This window comes from Triturus cristatus, chromosome 2_1 (genome assembly GCF_964204655.1).
Source record: "Triturus cristatus chromosome 2_1, aTriCri1.1, whole genome shotgun sequence".
Classification (NCBI taxonomy): domain Eukaryota; kingdom Metazoa; phylum Chordata; class Amphibia; order Caudata; family Salamandridae; genus Triturus; species Triturus cristatus.
The window spans coordinates 219,094,284-219,118,075 of record NC_140581.1 but is presented as its reverse complement, the minus strand read 5'-3'; the positions used below and the strand labels follow the sequence as shown (position 1 = coordinate 219,118,075).

Here is a 23,792-nt window from a genome sequence, read left to right as displayed (position 1 = left end):
ACTCCTTATGTGCGATGTGCACCTTGCGAAAAAGCAAAATGCAGTCAGTCAAAGTTATGTTAACCAAACGCTTAAGTAGGCTGACCCATTGCCCCAAGCTGTATGATGTAGTGAGCGGAAGCAAAATGTTAATGAAAGAACAACAGACCAATGGGTGAAGAGAGGTGGCTGAAAGCCCCTTTAGGTAAGTATATTATACATATTATTTCGGTAAAATGAAAACGTCTTGACTAATGCAAAAGCTAAACAAGCATTCTCAATGCAATAGGTTTCGCATTTGCAAGCGTTTGAGCTATTAGCATTGTAAAGGACTATGAATTTTATTTGTGTGTTTTGAAAAGCTGCAAGCGGTGCGTAAACACACACTTTGTACTTCTAGTCCTGCTTACGAAAAGCAAAGCTTGCTGTAAAAGAGGCATTGTTACTGCCAGCGTTGCTTCTCGTAAGCAACGACTGTAAGTACAAGGTGCGTGTTTATACACCGCTTGCAGGTTTTCAAAATACATAAATAAAAGGCATTAGTATTTACAATGCCAATAGCTCAAACCCTCGCAAATGCGAGACCTATTGCATTGCAAATCTTGTTCTAACTCTGGATTCCCTGTGATTTTGCCCTCCAGTGTCTCACATCCTAGAGACCACTAGAGGCTTCACACTTTTGATTTTCCGCAGAAATGCACACAACTCTGGTGACGAAGAGGTACACACAAATTGTCCCATATTTGCTTTTCTGAGGGAATTTCTCCCTGCCAGGCAACAGGAGACTGCCGTATGGTGGCTATCACATAATAGTCGCAGGTAGGGGCCTTGTTACTGGCGTTCCTCTGCGTCCACACCCAGTGTATCTTTGAGCCAATCAGAGCTCTATGCTGGAGAGATGGCTGATTGGCTATTGGACCTTCACCGGCATTATGCGATAAGAATGATTGGAATTGGATGGTTTGACTCTACAGGCCTCTTTAGTTGTAGTCCTGGAAGGGGGGGGGGGTACTGACCACAGTCACCCATAACTGGTGTTCTTCCCTTCCCCCCTGAGTGCACGATGTCTGTTTGTGCTGTCAGTTAGAGCTGGATGAGTGGTGCTCATGGGTACTTGTTACCTGCAACAGAGTTATAGTCATTCTGGCCCCCATGGTTTAGCCCAGGTGGTCTGCCCCTGAAGACCAGAGCAGAGGCACTCTTTCCTGTATGGTAGCTGCAGTCACACTCAGCCCTCATCCTGGTGCAATGCACCGACATAAACCACTCTGGCTCTCTCAGTCGTTTTTCTCCAAATCTGCCCAGTATTAACACAATCCTAAATATCGTGTTTTGTCTGCAACGTCCCAAGCTCCACCAACCCTGCCGATCAGTTGGTGAGCCTCCTCACTTTGGTGTAGGAAGCCTGAGAACACGACTGCAAAGCTGTTCTCTGCACTGGTTGGCTGGTATTATATTGGTTTAAGATTGTCACATCATTTGATTGGCCTGGACTTCTCTCTCCAGTGGCCCCAGCTTAGCCTTAAATACGTACTCCCGAGAGCCAGCGTTTCACAGCTGTCTGACTTGGACTGTTGATCCAGAGGATAATGCAATGTTCATGAGTCCTGCTGGAAAGAGGAGCTGAAGGGTTTCCCAGAGGGAGTGGCAGCTGCCCTGACATCAGTCAAAATTTTAAAATCTTCCAGTGCACCAGGCCTGGGTGGGTCCACTTCCCCCTTCATGTACAAAAACATATAACCCAAGGCTAAAAAACACGCACTACTCTGATGGCAGTATTCAGCAACAGGTGGCGTACACAACCAATCTTTTCAGTAATGTTATGGACCAAAAGTTGCTAACTAAAATGTTTTCGTTGTTCTATCAGATTTTTAACATTTGAAAGCAGGTTATAAAATATGTGTCACACTGAAACAATTTACAATTCAAACTTTGGGGCCCTGCACTCATTCTTCTCACAAATTAGGCAGAGCCGGCAGTGTTCACAGGAAATGTATCAAGGTTGAATACTTTCCATCAAGTGTCTGGGAAACTCTGAAGTTGGATGTGGCCTAACGGCTAGAGCAACTGTGTAATGCACCCCGCCCTATGAGCCCATAGGGTCCACCTTAGGTGTGACATAATTATTGAAGAGGGAGGTTTAGGCCTGGCAAAAGGTTGATTTTGCCAGGTCGAAATGGCAGTTTAAAATTGCACTACAGGTTCTATTGGCAAGCCTGAGACCTGTTTTAGAAGGCTACTTTAGTGGGTGGCACAATGAGTGATGCACGCCCACTAGTAGCATTTAATTGACAGGCCCTGTGTACATGTAGTTCCTTCACTATGGACTTACATGTAAACTAAATGTACCAATCAGGTATGTGCCTATTTTGTAGGGAGAGAGCCCAGGCACTTTACTACTGGTTAGCAGGGGAAAAGTGCAACAAAAACAGGTTCAGAACAGAAGGCAAAAATCTAGGAGTGACCCTGCAAAAAGGGCAAGGTCCAACAATTACAATCCGTAAAAATGAAACTGTTCCGGTTAATACCAAATTCCGGTTAATACCAAAGTCCAATATCATAGACCACTTTATGACAGATGTAGAGTGATTTGAAAGGAAAATAAGTAGCTACTGATAGTCAAAGCAGGGATCTAAAACATTTAAAGATGGAGTCCCATCAGAAGAGAACGAGGCGTTTCCAAGTTCTTTAGCAATCGAAACAAATAAGATGTTTTTCGTGGGAACATCCAAGTAGACCTCATTAGCGTAGTCTAACCTCCAATGCCTTGGTAAAACAGAAGAGCCTTGAGATAGGTCTATAACTGGCAAAATCCATAGGATATGCGGATGGTATTAGGGATTGGTGTGAAAACGCTATGTCTGAAAGATTGAATAATGGATCCACCAGTAATGGACAAGTTCATTAGCCTGGTGATTAACTGCAGCACTGCTGGAAGGGCCAACTTTAAAACTGAAAATGTTCCAGGACAGAGGCGATTTCTTGAAGCACTGAAGTATGTTTTTGAGGTCCTCTTCAGTGGCTCAGGTAGTCTAAAAGTTTGAGGACAGTGGGCATGGGGATTTGGGTATGAGAACCACCGTGCTGGGTAAGAGATGTCTGTTTAAACGCAACAATTTTATTGGTATCCTTACAACGCTGGTAGTAAGACAACTTACCAGCTCTTTATAGATACAAAATACACCTTTGGTTCAGTTTTTGGCGCTTTTGATTTGGGCTTGGAAAGATTCATTTTTGGTTTTACTACTGGCTAGCTTGTAATCCCATGAATGTACTCTACATGCTGAACTGAAGGAAGTTCATGTTTGAGCTAGCATATTTCCAGAGCCCCTTCTTTGTCTTTCAGATGCACGAGATTGTCAGTGAAACACTTGTTGGGCTTTATTTGGGCCTTCTTTCATGTGGAAACAGGGAGAGCAAAGTGTATACCGATGCTTACCTTCTTCTTGAGGTGGGCGAGGAAGTTATCCATAGACTCCAAAAAGGGATACTGAACAACATTTAGCAGTCGGGAGAAATCATCAGGTTGTACAGGTTTCCACTTGTTGGAGGGATTTGAGAGGGTAAATCTGTTTATCATTCAGTTCTTTGTCAATGAGAGGTTAATAAGGATCTGTACAGAGCAGAGAGCTGAAGTGCACTCAGAAAATATATGAAAGCTGGAGACTGTAGAGAATAGTAGGTCAAGGCAGTGCCCTCCAGTATGGGTTGCAATGGTTGCCCTTTAGGAGTTGCACGAAAGTCCATCTCTACAACAATGTTTTGATAAAAGGAATGTTTAGTGTTATTGGCCCAGATGTTCAGGTTCATGGCTGTACATGCACGCTTGGAGTTTGACAGAATATGTTGAGTAAGGTCAAAGAGGTCAGGGGGGAAAAAAAGCGAGGCAATTTCCTGTTGATGGCCCATCAGTTCAAACATTAGGGCAAGCGACCACTCTGGATATCAGTTAAAGGAGTCATTTAAGGGGCCACACTGTGTCTCTATGCCTTTCTTCCTAGTCTTCATTAGGATGTTGTGAAGAGGAGGATATTGTTAATGTCAAACAGAGAGGTGTCTCTGATCCAGGTCTCAGGGATGGTTAGTAACAGGAGAAAAAGATCAGAGATGAGGTCAAGGATATCATCCTTATTCTTGACTGCAGATCTCCAAATAAGGAGCGCTCCTGATAAGGCACTGTAACTGTAAGTAGCTCAAATAGAGTGCAGGTGAGAAGAGGAGAAGGTGGAAGCCAGATATGCTGGAGGTAGGCGAGGCGGAGTTCACAATAGGGCAGGCGAGGAGGGGAGGTGCAGCAGATAGGACAGATGTTGTGGCAGGGTCAACATTTGGAAGATTGGCCATTTCCTTTTGACTTAAATACTTGAATTCACATTTTCAAATAATCGGCCTATTTTCTTGAATCATGTTCTTGCTAATATTGTAGATGTTAATGGTAAGTGTGGTGTGGTGTGTGTTATGTGGGAAAACAAGGAATACTGAAATATAAGCGGATTGGTAAGCGTTTTAGAGGTTCATTACTAAACTGGAGAGGTCAGAGGACTAGAATAGGGGATCTTTAATAATTACACTCAGACGAGGATTGAGATAATTGTTCACAATTACACTTTCTGGATGAGCAAAGAGTGTGCCAAGAGATGAATACATTAATCAAGAGAAGGGAAAAATAATAACTTAGGCACACGTATATGAAGGAACTCATATAATATAAACACTGACCTTACGTAGGAGTTGCATGCCCATCAATTAAAGCGCACTGACCAGTCTCTGCATCATGTGCCAATCAAAAGTTACACTCACATTTTTTTATACATAAAAGTGTTCACTCCCTGTACAAAACTGCACTCCATGCTAATTAATTGAAAGGTCTTACCCCCACATATAAATTGAAATGGGGTCTGCCTGTGTGCATTTGTCGTGCTGAGTCAGACAAAAGTCATCCTCACGGAGTTGTCGCATGACTATGACCATTGCACATGTTGCGTGTAGCGTACCAAGTGCCACCAAAACAAGCTGTTCACCTGCAGCTGACCTTGTACCTAAAGGAAGGCACTGGAGCCCGCAGCTGACACACCAGTATGGATCAAGCATTACAATGGATGGGATTCAATTTGGAAGACTCACAAAATAGCTGAGTTTAAAACAGTTTATCCTACCATTAATATCACATTTTATAATTAACCTCTCACAATATTTGAGCTTCTTTTCTCTGGGCCACTACTTTAGTTCCATTTACACATTAGTATGCTTCAAAGTCTTCCTCTACAAACATTACTAACATTTTGTTTATCACATTACATGGTGGTGTGGGTTTGTGTGCTACTGGTGACATTTTACTTTCAACTATTAGTTGCTCTTAAACTTGACAAGCTGATTTGACTTTATTCCTGCTCTTATGTATGCTTTTATGTTGCTTCAGTTCCCAGTAAATATTCCACTAATCCACAGTGTGAATAGACATACCAGGACCACCTCATTGTACATTTAAATTATGCTAGTACGATTTGTTTTTAGGGGACATTATTAGTTATTCAGCTGTTCTCTTTTGTTGTTTTCCTTGTATGTAATTCAGTAGCCAGGGATATGCCTATCCTCATCGGTTTTCTCTTTTTACTTCCCTTGCAGAAGCTCTTCGTACCCTTTTGCTTATTGAACTTTATCCACATTATCCTCCCAGTGTCTATTTGTGCGACTTAATTTCTAAAACTCACAGACAGCAATGTCACTATTAAAACGTGAAAAAGTGGTTGAACTGTGATTAAGTCGAGGGCAAGGTAATGTACACATTTCAGTGTGTGGCCTGGGGTGATGACACAGAACTATGCCCCTGCTTGCCCAACAACATTATGTCTCCCTATCTACTGTTGACTTGAGAAATACATTTATCTCCTCCATAAGGACATAATGAATATTTAAAAAGGGGCTGATATCAATACCATCACAGGTGCAAGGCAAACTGATCTGGTTGACCCACCTTAGCCCAACCAACTTCTAGATCATCTTTCCATCTTCATGACAGCCTCTCCCTTAGTTTTCACAAGATTGTCTACCACATCCGTTAATGTCTGGTCTACTATTTAGAACTCCATCATGTGCTTGGAGATCATTATGGGTAATGACACAGCTTTGCTGGCAATCACTGAAAGCTCTCGCAAAGATACCTCATGACAAGCATTCATTCAAACAATTCGGTCTGGCGTTAAAACGTTTAACAGAAACTTCGCCAACTCTTGGAACAGTAGTGGTGTAGCCAAGGATTCCTGTTAAATTCGGTCAGTCAATGTTTTCTGAATGGCCATTAAAAAACATTCCACCATAAATATGATTTTCTAAATAGACAAAGCTCTGACCATTTGATCAGCCTTACTTTACCAAAAGCTTAAACTTTTTAGCCCCCGAACATCAATTTAAAAACCCACATACTGCCGCTGACAGCAATCATCACATCAATTACCAAAGTACATAGACAGGACCAGGATCTAGAGTTCAGTCGATGTCAGGTACTGAGGCTTCCCTCTCCTCAATACTCTTTACCTAATTCAGTTTCAATTGTCTGCATTTTTTCCAACCATCTTTATTGGTATTTTTGCACATATACGTACAGAACAAAGGAGCAACCACGCAATGGGAATCATTTTTAAAGAGACTTATGATCACCTGCAACAAATAAAGGCCCTTCACATGGAGTCTACAAGCCCAACTGGAAGCCATTCCAGTGATGGAGGCGTTTACCCAAATGCCTGTGAGTGATGATAGGGATAACAAATTACATTCATTAGAAGAAGCATGCAGCCAGTGTCCAGGTTCTTTTGACAAGCCTTGCTACTGCAAATTGTTTAAAGATAACCAGACTAGTGAGGTGGGAGGTTAGGGGTGGTTACAGCACTTAAAAGAGGGAGCCTCAGTCAGAGAAAGGCCAGACTAGTAAAAGCAATCAAAGCTGTACTAGGGCTGGCTCATGGGGGCAGCTCAGGGCAGGATGATGGCGTTCGGAGCCACACTAAGGCAAGAGGGATGCAAGTTAGGCATTGATGCGATGAGAGAAGACAGATCTGTGGGGGATCGTGGGGTGTCATCTTTGGAGAACATTTTTTAATTCTCTAATGTTGCATCTTAATCACTGGCCATGGGGCACCTACGCAGGTTCCTAGACTCCTGTGTAGGGCATTGCTATGAGCCAATTTTACAGTAGGCCATCGCCAAGGTTCGAATGTGTGGGCGTCAAGGTCCTAAAATTCATTTAGTTTCATGCATTACCTGCACAACGCTTTCCATTTCTGACATGCACTCTCTAAACGTTTTATGCCTACATTTTCTCTCCACTTTGAAAGTTAACTAGTTTGTTATTCTAAATGTGAAATTAGGAGAGATATTTGCAACATTTTACCACATAAGGATGGAAGGCCTGGTCTCTCTGCAATGCTTGCTGGGAACCATCAAGGCCAACTCTCCACTTGACCCTTTCCCTCCATCTAAGCTCAGACTTTTGGATGAGTCTGCCTTGGGCGTGATTCTTACTCTTCTCAACTCCTCTCTAAATCTTGGGCAGGTGCCCCGAAATTAGAACCACGCTCTTGTGCTCCCTTTGTTGAAAAAGACTGGTCTGGTTACCCTCTGCAGGTCAAATTACCGGCCCATATCTCTTCTTTCTACCTTTTCAAAAGTACTGGAAAGACACATTAATTCTTAACTCTCCGCACATGTGACATTGCACAAGTTATTCCATCGGTCACTGTCTGGTTTTCATACTGGGCATTGCACTGAATCGGCTCTGCTTGGGGTCATGGAGGACCTCAGACAGCAGCTTGACTGTGGTGGTACGGCAGTGCTCATCCTATTGGATTTGAGCGCAGCCTTCGACACGGTCTCTCATTCCATTCTGGTGGATTGCCTTGAAGCTTCAGGAATTGTAGGTGTGGCCCTACAGTGGCTGATATCTTTTTTTAGAGGATCGCTCTTTTCAAGTCTTCTCACACACCACCACGACCGGTATTTTTGCATTTGGGATGCATCATCCCAAATGCAAAAATCGCAATTTAAGTAATCGCAAAATTGCAATCACTTTAATTGCGACTGCACTTAAGGAATCACAATTTGCGATTCCTTAAATGCAATGCAATAAAGTAAACAGAGTTGCGATTTCGCAATTAAGAATCGCAATTTACTGTCAAATGAAAGGTGATGGTAAATGGCGATTTCTTTGAAAAAAGCACCAAGGTGCATTTTTCAAAGTCCCATGTTACACACACACATGCCCTTGGAGCATTTGTGAGCGCAACATGGGTGCACATCACAATTTCAGGGGTGCCACAGGGTGTCTTTTTAGCACCCTTGCATACTTGAAATTGCATGCACAATTTGCGAGTACCTAATGGGTACTCGCAATTTGCGCATGCCTGTAGGCTGGCCCATAGGAATGAATGGGAAGCCATTCCTTAATTGCGACTCGCAATTTGAATGTTGCAATTAAGAAATGTGTAGGAATCACTATTTTTTTTGCGATTCCTACTATTATAGGCTTTTTCAATTCCTTAATTGCAATTCCTTAATAATCGCAATTAAGGAATCGCAAAGGCCAACATTGAAGCATGTGGGGGTTAAAGCTAAACGGCTCTAAGACTGGGGTCCTCTCATCCTGGGGAACAATCCCAAGCTTTGGGGAGCTAGCCATTGGCCTGCCACATTAGGACCTTTACCAGCTCCAGTGCCGAAGGTTAAGAATTTGGGTTTCACCATTGATAGCAAGCTTTTTCTTGGAGCCCAAGTGTCTGGTGTCATCTAGGCTTGCTTTGCCGTTCTCAAGTGGCTAAAGAAAATCCTCTGGCTAATTCCATCTGCAGCCCAAAGAACCGTATTGCAGGCCTTGATGATCTCCAGACTTGACTATGGTAATATACTGTATTTGGGTGCGGTCAAGGGTGTCGTCCGCCGTCTCCTGCTCATTCAAAACGCGGCGGCCCGCATGCTTTTTCGGTTGCCTCATTACGCCTCTGTTTCCCCTCTGCTCCATCAACTTCACTGGCTCAAGGTAAGCAAATATATTGAATTCAAGGCTCTTTGCTATATGTTTCGAGCTCAGCATGGCTTGGCCCCCTTGTATATACAAAGTCTTATCAAGCCTTACCAACCCACTCACAAACTCGGTCAGCCTTTCTCTTTTCTCAGTTCCTAGAGTGCGGCTGGCCCGTATGGGAGGCCGCTCGTTCCCCTACCTTGAGCATAAATAGTGGAATTCCCTTCCACTGAAACTCAGGATCTGTCAGTCTCTCTTAACCGGTCGTAAAAAGCTTTCTTCATAGTCAGGATTAATTCCTCGCCCCACAACAAACTTGAACCTTGCTTGTCCTGCTTCGCGCCGGGAAACCCTGTTGGGTAGCTGTGCACTTTATAAATCTTTTAAATAAATAAGGACAGACCCTGAACTGTCATATTTTGTGTTGAAGTGTAAAAACTGGCCCGAATATATATACAAAGTAGGTTTGGTACAATTACAAATAAGACGACTATTAAAACACGACAAAATCCCCCAAACAATACTACACAAAATGAAAATAGAAAAATAAAGCTCAGAGCTTTCTCCAAAAGATAAACAACTTTTTCTATACATGTAACACCACGTGAAATGCACTGCAGATTTAAGTAGCGTGTCAATAGAAGATGGATTTGTGGTATTATATGAATTCAGAATCTTTCAAATTAAGGATTTAGGTGCTCCCAATTACCCCGTGATGTCTGAAATTTAAAACTGCTGCATCAACTAGGACAAGGATCTGAGATATACCATTTCAAAGTTCAAACATTAAATTTTACACTGCAACATGGCTTTCAAACAGACACATACTGCTGCTAGAGTATCAGAGTGATGTTAATATTTCAACAAACGTCTTGGATCCAGCATTGAGCAAAGACATAAGTGAACACAATCATGAATCGGAAAAGTCAGCCCATAGTCTGATAGGTGCCACAAATGGTGGACGTTTGAGAGACCTTGCAATCAAATTGATGTGTGTCTGTTTTCAGGTCAAAGTAAATAAAAAAACAAAAGATTTAGCCATAACTGTAGGAAGCTGGCTCTCTATATAGTGCACCAAAATGAGGTACAGTGTGCAGAGAGGCCAGGCAAACCACAAGGGAATTACAGAGACACAACTGACATCCCAAATGCTCCTTTTTGTGATAGTGTGGGCAGGCAGACAGGCATATCAGAGGGCAGTAAAAGCATTTATTGCATACACAAAGGCAGTAAATGAGACACACTCAAAGAAATCAGACACCAACTTATAAAAATAACATACTTTTATATACATTTAGATACCAAGATCATAGGAATTGAGTAAGTACTTTTCGAGTTACAAATCTTTACAATTTTCGAAAATAGACACAATGCAATTTCTGGATCGGTAATGTTACTCTGTGGAGGAAAAACATGTATTCCATTCGTCCACTTGTCGGCGACTTATGGGACTGTTCTTCTGGACTTAAGTTGAGTATGGGGCAAGGTCCAAAGCCACACAACCAGGTTACCTTAGGAGGTTCTGGGGCATCTGGGTGCTGAGGTGTGCCATGGAGTTGGGTGTCCCATTCCCTTCAATGGGAGAACAGTCCAGTTACAAAGAGGCTGCAAGCAGGGACTGGTGCACCAGTAAGGAGGAACCCACAGGGGGGCTCGACCCTTAAGATCCTTGGGCTCTTAGGGACACCATTGGTCCACTTCTTCACGGGCTGTGGGCCTCGAGTGCAGTAATGTCTTTAGGCGTCCGGTTCAGTGCTCGAGTTGCTCGTGGTTGGAGGGGGCCTGCAGAAAGACTGCAGGCAGCGACTGGAAGTCCAAACCAAACGTGGGCTTAGCTTTTATGGGTCTGGGGACCCCGCTGGCAATGTCACCTCTCTTGGACTCGGGCTCTGGAGCACGGGTGCCTATGTGCTTTGAGGCATCTTTGGCGGCGGTCACAGACTCTCGTCTTGCTCTTTATTTTGCAGAGGAGAGGCAAACAGGACAGTTGGGCCACTCATGAAGTGGCTCTCACTGTCTATTATATTCCTTGATGTGCAGGTCGGTCTTCCTCGACGTTGGTGTCCAGACTGGGCACAACAAGGCTTGGATAATGCAAGGGGTCCAGTACCCAATGGGTTGGTACTGTGTGGCTCTAGTCGGTCCTGCCATTCCCACACTTGGAGGGAGGACAGATCTGGCTTGTAGGAGCACTGCTACCTCTTTCTGGGCTGCTGCTGCATTGGTAGTCCCTGTAGACAGCAGGTCGGTGTACCAAGTCTTGCTCTTTGGTGCCTGCGGCTGTAGAGGAGTAGCTCCTCTACTCCAAGGGAGTTCCTTTGGCAATTTGCGAAGCACTGGCAACACTCCAGATTTCTTGAGGTCTGCACAGTGGCATGACAAATCAGTTGATCCATGAGTGTCTGGTGCAGCACGCAGGCCAGCAGGATTGGTGGCAAGTAAGTCGTGCTCCTCGGTTCTTGGGACAGCAGTCTTCTTCTTTGTCTACTTCTTCTTTTGTCTCGTAGAAATCTGAAGTCCTGGTATCAGGGGGACTCCTAAATACTCAATTTAGGGGTGTTAAGTGGAGTGAGGGGTAGTAGCCAATGGGCCACATACACTGGGGTCACTACACCCCCTAAGATGAACACTTCATTTGGGAAGTGGGTATCACCCTGTCCAGAACTCCAAATTCCACCACACACAATATGGTGCAATTTCTAAAGTCGTGTTCACGTCAGCCTTGGTCACCCTAGAGCTGTGACCGGCCTGGAAGTGCAACATACCTCCTGCATAGCTAATTTTCCCACCTATCTTGGTGCCAGATGGCTCAAAGCAGGAGGTCAGCATTCTCTCCTGTGAGGGAAGCCAGATTCGCATGCCAAAAGTGGAGGGCTATTTGAAGCTCTCCGTGGGAGGAGGTGTAAACGCCCTCTGCCCCAGCAGGTTTTGTTTCTGACCTCCTGAGAACAAAGGCCTTCACCCCTGGGGGTCAGAAACTCATCTGTGGTGGTAGGCTGGCTAACACCAGTCCGCCAGCAGACTAGAAGTTGGTAGGTTTTCAGGGACACCTTTAAGGTGCCCTCTGGGTTCATGTATTAATAGATCCATCACTGGAAGCAGTGTGGGTTTATTAATACAAGGTGCTTGGTACAAAACACCATAGGTTTCAGTGAAGCCATGATTTAGATGGGGAACTCGTTTTGACCAATGCCCAGTACATACCTTAAGATGGCTTCCCTGCTCACTTACAATATCTAGCAATAGAACTAGAAATCACAAGGGCACATGAAAATATGTCCTCAAATAAAATATAATGCACCCTGCCTTAGGGCCCAAAGGCCTGCTGTAGGGGTGACTTACATATATTAGACTTTGGCATGACACACAGGAGTGTGTCTTGTCATGTTTTCACTCATGGTTTGCAACAGGTCACGCAGCCTGCAATGGCAGTCTGTGTGGAATTTGTGTGTGGGTCCCTTAGGGTGGCATAAGATATGCTGAAGCCCTTACGGACCCTCTTTAGTACAGCTGCCCCATGTACCTGGGTTACCATTTACTAGGGACTTACTGGGGTGCTAAAGTCCTTTACCAACTGTAGCACAATTAGACAAACCTTGATTTAGGGAAGGAGGACTGGCATCAAGGTCTGGTTAGCAGGCCTCAGTGCACTGTCAGAGTCAGCAATCAGCATCTAGTAGCTAATAATGGGGCAAAGGGTGGGGGGGGGTGGGGGGGGAGGAGGGTGACTGCAACAAAAGCCCAGTTCTCTACAAATACTACGACCCATCCCGTGACCATTCCTCTTACCATCATCATTTGCAAATTCTTCAAATGTTGTTTGAATAAGTAAGCAGCAAGCACTGCCTAAACAATAAGAACTGAATGGTTATATTGATACACCGTCCTTTCATGGTTTAAAGTCAGCACCTTAGGTATTTGATTTCGTGAATAGATGACTTTCACAGATGCAAATATGTAATGTCTACATATCCCCTTGCTGCTGATTCCACAGATCAAGCAAGAGATTAGGTTTTGCACAAATGTTCATGCACAGCGTGACTTTGCCCCATTTTATGCATCCGTCTTAGATGGTATGTGTTCGACTTGGCATCTTCTGGCGTGTTTCCCCTGAGTTTTTGATTTCTGACCTCCCAGTTTTGACTCTGTTTTTGCTGGCGTAGTGTTTCTGCGCACTTTTCTCACTACTGATCAGTGGTAAAGTGCAAGTGCTCCTGTGGTAAATTGTGTTATGGATTGGTGTTTCCATGATTGGATATTTGATTTACCTGTTAGTCCCTTGAGTGTGGCAGGGCCTGTGAATCAAATGCTACTAGTGGGCCTGCAGCACTGATTGTGCCACCCACGTGAGTAGCCCTGAAAAGGTAACTCAGACCCGCCATTGCAGAGTCTGCGCGCAGTTTGTAACTGCCATGTCGACTTGGCCAGTGCACACACTCGACAGTTCCTCACCTTCCCTTTTCTTACATGTCAGCCACCTCTAAGGTAGGCCCAAGGTACCCCGGGTGCAGTGTATGTGAAAGGTAGGACATGCCTGGCGTGTGTGGCATGTCCTGATAGCGAATTACGACCAATTTCGTTGTTCGCTATTGCAAGGCTACCTGTTCCCCATACGACAGAATGGGGAATTGTTTATAACATCTTATAAACATAACTGGCCCAGGGAATTGGTAGGAAAATAAAGTTTAGTATGCCTGAACTCAGAATCTAAAGATGGATCTTTTAGTGAAGGTGATTTTAACATTCTGTGTTTGAAAATACCACTTTTAGAAAGTAGGTACTTTCTTGCTTAGTCATCTCGTGTGCCTCTGCTGGAATGCAGATTGCCTGTCTGGGTTTTGGATGACAGAAGGCTGGGGAGCAGGAGTGGCTCCAGATAGTCTAGGTGGGTCAGAAAAGGGCTGAAAAGGCCTGAGCTGCAATTGGGGAAGGGGGAGGAGATTTCCTTGCACCTCAATGGGCCTGGTCTGCCTCCGACCATGCCGTCTCCACCTTCTGCCAGGATGTCACACCAGAGAAGGCAGAACTGGTTCTGGCTGGACACAGACACTCTCGGCCTAAGAGATCAAAGAATTTTGGGATATAAATATTGGGGCCCAGACCCCTGCACTTTAGAACTCTTTTGAACCAAGAAGACTGCCAGGAAGAAGAGCTGGAGAAGCTGTGAGGAGGAACTACCACTTTGCTGTGTGCTTTGCTGTGTTGGCCTGCAGTGGCTGCTTCTGTTTTGGGCGGTGAAAGGACTGGACTGAACTTTCTGCAATCTACTTTTGTGAGTTTCTCCAAGGGCTTGAGGTAGAGCTTGCCCCCTGTTCAAGAAGTCTCAGGAACAGCAAAGACTTCAAGCTCTTCTGCCCTCAGCACTGGTGACTGTGTGTTTTGTGCTGCAACAGAGGAAAAAGCACCACGACGCCGTCTATGACGCCGCTGCCGACTCAGTGTCCTGAAGCACCGCAGAGGGCACCGCCGTACCGTGACCCTGGTCTGACCGATGACACCTGCTGATGCCGCCACCGAGCCAGTGCTTGCACCGCGACCTGTGGGCACCGCACTCCGCACCGCCTCGCTTTACGATGACGTGCAAGCCGAAATAGACGCCGCTGCTTGCACCGTGGTTCGAGGGCACCGCTCGTAAAGTTACAAGATGCATCGCCCTCATCCCGCACAACAGCCTTGGCCTACCGACACCAGCGACTCCAGACGACAGCGCTCCAGCAACGATGACGCCGCTGCTGCTTGCATCGCGACCTGCCAGCACTGCATTCACTTCGCACCGTGACCGTGGTCTCACCGACGACGCCATCTGATGCCGCCACTGAGCCGCTGCTCGCACCGCAACCTGAGGGCACCGCACGCCGCACCGCTGCACTTCGCCCCACAGCACCAGACGCCTGCCGACGCCAGCGCTCCTGACTTCAACAGAGAGGAGTTCGATCTGCAACACGTGTGACTTAGTGGGCCCCGGCGCTTTCGGAATCGACCTCCGGAACCGACGCCTGCGGATGCCGTGCTTTCGGAAGCTCAAAAAGAGGTCGCCGACGCCCTGCATTTCTAAAAGGTACTGTTTGCGGGTCTTTCTGACACCGTAGCTGGCCGGCGACGCCGCGGTCAGCCAGAACTCTTTGGATTTGTTTGTTCACGATGCCATGATAGCCCCGGACGAAGCTATCAACTTAAAGGACTGTATTGTGGATTTTTTTTATCGTTTTTGGTCTTGTCTTAAATATATAAAAACATTGGATATTTTTTCTAAACTGGTGTGGTGTCCTTTTGTAGTGCTTACACTACATTACTGTTGGTTATGTGCAAATGCTTTACACACTGCCTCTAAGATAAGCCTGACTGCCCGTGCCAAGCTGCCAGGGGTTATTTTAGGAGTGTAACTCCCTTATCCTGACTGGTGGTTTCTGCCTGGCTTTGGCACATGCCCTAGCCTACTAAAACTCCAATTTTTAACAGTATGTCTATGAACTTAAGAGGAAAACACATAATTAGTGTAAGGCAGCCATGTGGGAATGGCGCTTGTGAAATTTACGAAAATGTAAATATAGGGTATATTAATTTAAGGATTAATATTTCTGCTGTTATTGTAGATAAGAAAACGAGGATAAATGTCTATAAAATGATTTACCCAGGAGCACAATTTGGTTCCATGCAGAAGCTGGAACTGGTTATCAGTCAGGCTGCTGGTTAGACATTTTGTCAACTTAACTTTACTGCATTTTCTTACCATGCTATTAGCAGTCTATAATGAGGCTGCTAAATGGCTGTCTACATGGATTAAATAAAAAAATAAAAAAACGTCATTATTCATGCTTACAAGTGAACCTAAAACCTAGGTTCCATATCAGGACAAAAATATACCCTGTGCACCAAAATAACTCAAAGATGGAGAGAGGTTCTCAGCTTTCGAAAACAAAGACATCATCAATACAAAGATAGATATAAACAACGGGTTCTTGCACATACTTCTAAGTCGGAGCTCAGGTCCCAGAGGCAGATCTGTCCATCATGGCATCCGGTGACCACTGTTGCCAAGTCTTCCATCACCAGGATTGCTGAAATGCAGTGTGTAGGAGCCTTTCGTCCCCAAAGGACAATCGGGAGAACAAGGCTGTTCGTCGCCATTGTTCTTGCACCTGCAATCAAACGAAGACATTACTCCTCAGGAAAAGATGAAAACTGTTCCAACGATTTCTTTTGGTTGTTAAAGGCATTGGAAAGTTTGCTTCTTCCTTATTACATCGCATTTTATTACGCACAAATGAAAAACTAAACAAGGTCTTAGTTTTCAAAGTCTGAGCAAAATACTTCTTTCTGTTTTGCACCATTGATAATACGTTCACCAGCGGCATACAATCCTAAAAAGATCATTCCTTCTCCAGCCTCAAAGATCTAAATTGTGTATTGCTCACATCCATCTGACCAGAACTGCGGTGGCCTGCACAGGGAAGGATTGAACACTGCTCAACCACTTTTGTGTATCTTACAAGAGCCCTTCCACTCACAAACTCTATGGCCAGTTGTAAGTGGTCTAGCGTATAGTTAGTAATCTAGATTCCTGAACCCTGGTTATAGTTAATGGTTCGTGATGAAGACCACTCCATTTAGGGAATGTGGAGGCAAACAAAAGCCTGCAACCTGGTTTTGCTATATGGGAGCAGCCGTGAAAACATGAAAAAAAAAAACTGAGACAGTCCAGCATGATTTTCACCAACAATGTTCAGTGGCAGATATATATAAATGTGTAATAGGCTACTGACCAATCTAAAGGGTAAAGCAAAATAATTGTTACCTATATTACACAGCCTGTTTTTCCTAATTTGTCCCTATTTTTTTTAAACACTTTTTTGTGAAATATATCTATATGATCTTGACTGTGCCTTAAAGAAGAAATGTAAATGCATGTGCCAAGTTGCTTCTCTCAGCAAATCTAACATTCCTAATATATATTTTTTTTTAAAGAGGAATATTTAAATTTAAAAATTAAAATAGCACACCATTAGTAGGTAGGCCAGAGCAGCAAGGCTGTCCTCAAGAAGAAGTGTGTGAGGTGGTATGTGTAACAGCATAACCATTAACAATACACTCGAAAAATATTATCATATATTCTAAGCAAGCCTTCCAGCGAAGGCAGATACAGATTACACTGCAGTAGTACGTGACACTACCTGAATGTGCTGCCTAAATACACTATGACTGGCTTGAAGGCTGATCCGAGATGCAAAAGGCACTCCTCTAAGCTTGAAGGCCAGTCAACAAGGACCCAATTTGTGGTTTCACTACCCTCCGAACTAGAAAGTTAGTCGCTTCCTCGACAATCAGAATATGCCCTCTTTCATCAAGTGTTGGATGTTGACAAAGCACTTTGTGAGATGGGCTTGCTCCATGCAGATGTAAATTTAACCTTAATTATCATTGGCAGTAGACTAGCCCCTTTCCTTTAAACATTAAACAACAGATACTCCAGCTACTGGCTCCAGACTTCTAAATACCCCCCTTTGTTTCTTTGGGGTTGAAACTTCACAGGCCAGGAGCAGTGTGAAAATCATTAACACATTCAGACTCCATCTACACCCTCTCCTCTCCCAGAAACAGGCCTAATTCCAAGCTAATTACCCTATTATGTGGAGAGTCCATGGATCCCTAAGCTGGCAAGGAGGGTAAACTACTGGGCCCAGGAGGATGATTCAAAGGGCCCGAATCTAATAAGAATAAGAGACAGAGAAAAAGGATTGCTCTTGACCTGCCACAGGGTCTTAGTACAGATATGTGGAAATTAATGTCAGATCTATATAATACAGTAAAGCAGTCTACATATTTCAGTGGAGCACTACAGATGTACATAGCCACAATGTCAACACCCACTCATCTTTTAAGGCTTGCCCAGGTCATCTCCAGTCCATGAAGGGCTGCCTCTGCGACATGATATCGTGCGCAGAGTTAGACAATGGTCTCACATGCATGTCTCCATGTATGTGCAACACACATAGAGCCCTTTCTCCTAGCTGTACAGCAGTGGACTTTATCTTAAAAGGCGAACACTGGCAGTTAGCACTCTCCATTCACTTCAGCGATTACAGCGAGTGAGACTTTGGTAGTAGTACTCATATAGTGGAAGTCCATAAACTATGTAGTACAAAAAGCAAAAACAAATCCCGAGGGATTAACTGGGGCAAAACCTATTTCTTATACACTCTCTCTCCACCAGATTAAAGTAGAGGAAGAATAGGGCCATTGGTTATGCGCGTTCTTGCTGAGAAAACGGCTACTAGTGGGAATGGGTTCTTACTATACACCATTTGCCAGTAGTCCGCAACCATAGGAGTGTGTAGTGAAAGAGGCACTCTTGTGATTTGGCACCCTATGATGACCTTCGACTACCATCATTTTAATTGACTGTAGTGTGTTATTTTTCCCTAGCCTGGATATATGAGACGGTCCTGCATATGCCTGCTTCTCTTCTTTCTTGTAATCTTGCTGTCTTTCAGTGGGAGCTGTCACGGCGTAGAACAGTCTAGCCAAGAATAGAAGGTGTGGGATGTGTATTTGAAAGCGTGAGAGGGAAAGAGGGGTGTGGAATGCACTCTTTGGTTTCGAAGTGCAGTGATGTGGGCAGTGATGCACACATATGCTCAGTGTTGTTTGGGTTATGAGAATTATAAGTTCTTACTATTGGCTTTGACATGGCCTCATGTCACCCTTTTTTCCTGGCTTTGCCTTGCTGCAGATTTTCTGCGTGCACAGCAGTGCTTGCAAGTTGTTTGGGTTGTTCACATTCAAGGTCTTTCTGTTTTTCTGAGCGATTGCTTTTGTTTAATGTACTCTGGAAGGCCTTGTGGGAGCTTCCTCAAGATAGAGGCTGGAAGATGTGTGAATGTACAACTCTGTCTCGGAGTCAAAATACGGGAGCTTGGCCAGCCCCCGTCTTGGTCTTAACGCAGACTTGTACAGCCAGCTCGGTTTTTTCTAATGAGAAGGGGGCGGGGTTTTCTAGAAGCTTTGCCTCACGTTGAGTAATGATATTTAAGCTGGGAACCTTCGAGGGCCAGGTGGAAGTTCACCACAGAATAGACGTATTGCTGTGGAGGTGACGGAACTGGAGTCCTGATTGAAGGGCTTCCCCAGCTTGAGTTGGCAAGGATGATACAAATTCAATCAGTGAGGTGTTCCTAACCATTTTGTATATATTTTCTACTCTTTGCTACTTGTATATACTGCATTTTATTCTAATTGTACATTTTAGTCACTTGATATTTGGGAGTCTGCAATTACTGATAGATTTGGCCTACCGTTCTACATTAATAAACTTGTGTGGGTTATTTTAAATGCACCTGGATTTGTTTTCTTGCCTCGCCTAATGAGACGGCTGTGTCTTTTCCTCGTCTTTAGGGAGTGCTGCTCAAAGTGTATTTAATGCACCTGGATTTGTTTTTTTGCCTCGCCTAAAGGGAGCGCTGTGTCTTTTCCTCGTCTTTAGGGAGTGCTGCTTAAAGTGTATTATTTAAAGGTGCAGTGGTATATTTACCTCCAAAGTGGGAGTGCAGGGTTTGGGTGTGGCTTATTGGTGAGAAGTCACATTCATTACAGAGTGCTAGCTGGCTTTCTTATACCAAGGACACCTTCAGGAGACTTCTCCTCACGTGGAACCTGGACTGCACTAAGAACCTTCCTGGTCCTATGATGGATAGATCTAGGAAACCAACATGGCCTGATTAAGTTATGAGGGACCCAGGAGTCTGCCAAGGCAGAGCGTTCCACAGCCTGTCCTTGTGACAGCTCAGAGCAGCAATCCTTAACAAAAATGTCTAACACCAACAGAGCCTGATGCTCAGGGTCCACTCCATCAGGGATCACCCAGTCACCTTGTTGGGCAATGCGAGCTCAACCACCTCCTCCTTTGCATGGGTTTGTCCCTCTTGCCCATTGTGTCTAATCCCGTAGGACCTAACCGAGTGGACACCGGGCCTCCAGCTCAGGATCTAGCAAAACAGTCCTCAAGATGGCATGCTTCACTGTACTTGGGTAGTTGCCTATCCCATCATGAACCTCAGGATCTATCACTAACCCATCCCATGAAACAAAGGAGTCCACTACCCCCTTGCTGACATCCGCAAGGTCAGTCACCATCTCATCTAGGGACGCTAAGGCACTCAGTACCCTCTCGTCTGTCTCCTCAGTGCCTATCACTACATCTACTACCTGAGAAACTGTCCTCTCTGTGGGCATCCCATTACCATAGGCACTCCTTGGGCTGCTACACTTCAAGCAGCTAACCTATGGGGACTTCGGGAACCACAACTTTTTCCTTGCGCCCCTCACTGTGGGAACATTTCTAGAGAACTACTCCTCTCTTCCCAACCTCTGCTGTGGGTACTTCTAACAGTCCCTAAACCTGTAGAAAGTGTTCTCCTCATACATGACTCCTGTGTGCGGTGCAGAGGTTCAAAGGACACTAAAACCCAGGATCTCTTTAATGGAAACAGGTCTATGAAAGCCCACCCCTACTCCACATCATTTCAAAACGAAAACCGGTCAAGTTAAACACAGACAATACACCAGTTATGATGGATTTACAAAGAATATGTGGTGAGTGGGCTTTCCATTCCAGCATCTTGCGTTCACATAGCCAGACTGTTAAACCCATCCCAGAGCCTGGTCTCTGATATTTGCGCCATTATGCGTAGGCATTGTGTGCCAACACAGGACTAATCAGATGTTATCAGTGCATCCCCGAATGGGATTCTTCTGATCTCAGCACTGGCAACCAATGTCAGACATGGTTGTATTAATTTGGCAGAGAGGGCATCTCTATCAGCTCCATAACCTTCTGGTTAGTTCAAAACAGAGTTCTAAGAGAATCTCTGGTCAACCGCTCATAGCAATGGCACAATTTGCAGGCAATCTTCAGTGAGGTGCATGCAAAATTCAAGCCGTGCCAACAATTTCAATCTAAATAACACAATAAAATCCCTAAATCAATTTAGAAAAATAGAGAAGAAACCACACCAAGAGCGTGAAAATAGGATAAGCACAACAGGAGATATGGATTTGTGAAGTTTTAAGGCAAAAAGCGCCTAGAAAAAAAAGCCAGCACTATGGAAAATTAATTCTGGATAGATAGCACCTAGGCCCAATTTCAGGATGACTGCAATGGAGCGGAGGTCGGACACACCAAGTGATTGTTTCAGTCAAAGATTTTACATTCGGACTTGGGGCCAGATGTCTGATTCATTTTACAGGTCGCAAACCGGGCATCGGGCCGTTTGCGACCGGTAAAATACATTTTTCTATTCACCAACCCCATTCCAAATAGCGAGACGCACTGGTATGCATGAATTCTTTGCGACCAGGAATGCAGTCGCAAAACATTCGCATATTACCACTAATTTCAAATTGGTGGTAAGCCATTTGCAAACGGAAAGGGGTCCACAAGGGACGCATTCCCCTTTGTGAATGGGGGCACCAACATTTTTTCAGAGCAGGCTGTGGTCTCACGCACCACTGTAAAAAAGAAAAAAAAACAAATGAAGAAAACCTTTCATTTTTATTTTTGAGATGCATCCTATTTTCCTTTATTTAAAAATTAGTCACAGACATGGTGGTCTGCTGACCGCGGCAGGCCACCATCCCTGTGAGTGCCGGCTATTCCCAATGGGCCACAAATAGCGACCTGCATCATGAATATTAATGAGGCAGGTCCCTTGCGACCCATTTGGGAATCGCAAACAGTGTCTGAGACACTGTTATACATCAGGTTTTGCGACTCGCAAATTGCAAGTGGCTAAAAATTGCAATTTTCGAATTGAAAAACCGGATGGTCGTACTTGTGGCCATTAGTCTTCAACTGCTGGGAAAGCTACTTCGGGTCAGTCCTGCAGGCCGTAGCCCCTCCAGGCAGGCTTTTAGGCACAAGGTCTCTCTCCAGCTAAATATCCTGCAGTGAGCTGTGTCCCGTGGAGTCAGGAGTGCTTCTGCTTTGACGTCCCAGAAGCAGGCAAACAGGAGATCAACATCTTGACCTTTGGAGAGCAGTTCTAGTCCCTGGGTGCCAGCAGGATTCAAGGGTCCTGGAGTCCTTGTGCTTTCAGCAGGAGTCCGTATTTTTCTTCCAGCATTCCAGAAGGTTAGCCTTCTTCAGATGAAGTCTTCCGAGGTTCAAGTATGTTATGAGGTGGAGTCGAGGTTCCAGATTTATCCTGTGCACTGCCAGCGATTGGATGAATTCTACCGCCCAACACTTTTGTCACAGTTCCTCCCATTCTTTTTGTAGAATTCCTCTTTGCCTTACTATAACATTATCCAAGAGCCTCGCTTTCAAGATGACCGGACCCCACTACTGCCACTAGGCAGGCCTCTCTTCAGCTTGTTGGTCACTCTGGCCACTCCCCTACCCAAAATGGTAGTCTGTGCCAGTCTGATCTGTTCTTTATGCCAGCGCGGAGATAGCCCTTCCGGGGTGATTACAAGTTCCATACATACATACAAATGCTCAAAACTGGTTTCCCCCCTATTGTGGCTGGCATCCAACTGTCTATGAGGGGCCTGGGAATTCATAGAAAACGTCCTCCTTGGCATCTCCATTCAAACAAAGTAGTGCTAAAGTGGTCTTTTAGTCCGTCAACATTTCCGGTCCGCACCCTGACAGCTAAGTCCTGCTGAGCGATCAGCAGATAACATACATTGGCCTTTCCTGGGCCAAGAAGCAAGCCATTGTCATCTGAGCCATAGTCATTAACTCTCCCAACCAAAAATATGTTTTTTAGCTCTGAATTTGTGATGAGGGGCAGAACATTTTACAAAGTTACATTTCTGCTGAATTTATCAAAAATCTGATTAAGTCAGATTTTAAAAGGCCCGAATCTTGCCTCTGATATTTGCACTTCTATGCGTTGGCAGTGCACGCCAACACAGGACTTATCAGATGTTATTAAGCACTAAACAAGAAGCAGTGAACTAAGCAGGAAATAACTTCTAAGCATTTTTCTAGCCCTTTCATAATAAGCAGCGGTGTAAAATAAGAAGTAATGCCTTCTAGGCCTGCAAGACAAATGTCTAGCCTGTTCTTCATAGTAAAATAGCTTTTAGGGTTAATTTCACTGTGAGGGCATACTAGCCCAAGTATGTAGTGTTCCCTATTTCATATATCAGCACCCTGCACGGTGGGCTTACAAGGCAATTTTAGAGACGAGTCCCGAATATATAAAAACAGACGTTTCCTAAGTGACAAAGGCATGTTTCCAAGCCATGGATAAGTGCAGTGCATTCAAACTGCAACCTAGCCAGAGTACAGTGGTGCTCTTGGCAGATATATATTTTTGCCATATATGTAGATTTCCAATGCACGGTACACCATTTTGTGGAGAAGCACAGGCAATGTACTACTGTTGAGCAGTGGTAGAGTGCCCAGAGTCCTAAAGCCAGCAAAAACAGAGCCCAGAAAAAAGCTAAAAATCTGGGGTCACCATGCAGAAACGTCAGGTCTGCTACAATCAAACATTAGTAAGTGTACCTGGCACTGCTGAAGGGTGAAGACTCCTGTGTTACTCACAGTGGCTCTCTGTGATATGAGGGTTCAGTTGAACAAGTTTAACATTTTTGGTTTGGATTGAAAAGGAGAATTTAATCCACTGTAAGGCCAGGCATGTGGGCACCACTCAATCTTTATAACTGCGATATGGTCCACAGTACCCTAACGCAGCCGATAGGTCAAGGAGCATCCAAGCAGCTTGTTGCCTTAGTAGACAGTGATAAGAACTTAATACCTGATATTTATCAGTATGCATTCTGTGCCTCATGA

General features: G+C 44.6%; 1 protein-coding gene and 1 long non-coding RNA gene across 5 annotated transcripts in view; one reads left to right on the top strand and one right to left on the bottom strand.

Moving 5' to 3' along the window:
* WDR7 (WD repeat domain 7) overlaps positions 1-23,792 on the bottom strand; it is a 1,596,127-nt gene that overhangs the window by 1,503,807 nt on the left and 68,528 nt on the right. For all 4 annotated transcript variants that reach the window (XM_085630124.1, XM_085630134.1, XM_085630121.1 and 1 more), the window contains exon 2: positions 15,962-16,131. In XM_085630124.1, the coding sequence (XP_085486250.1) occupies positions 15,962-16,120 (159 nt within the window). In that variant the 5' untranslated portion in view covers positions 16,121-16,131. The remainder of the gene's footprint in view (positions 1-15,961; positions 16,132-23,792) is intronic.
* The window catches only part of LOC146863991 (uncharacterized), a 211,375-nt gene that overhangs the window by 123,403 nt on the left and 64,180 nt on the right, over positions 1-23,792 (top strand). The window lies entirely within an intron of this gene.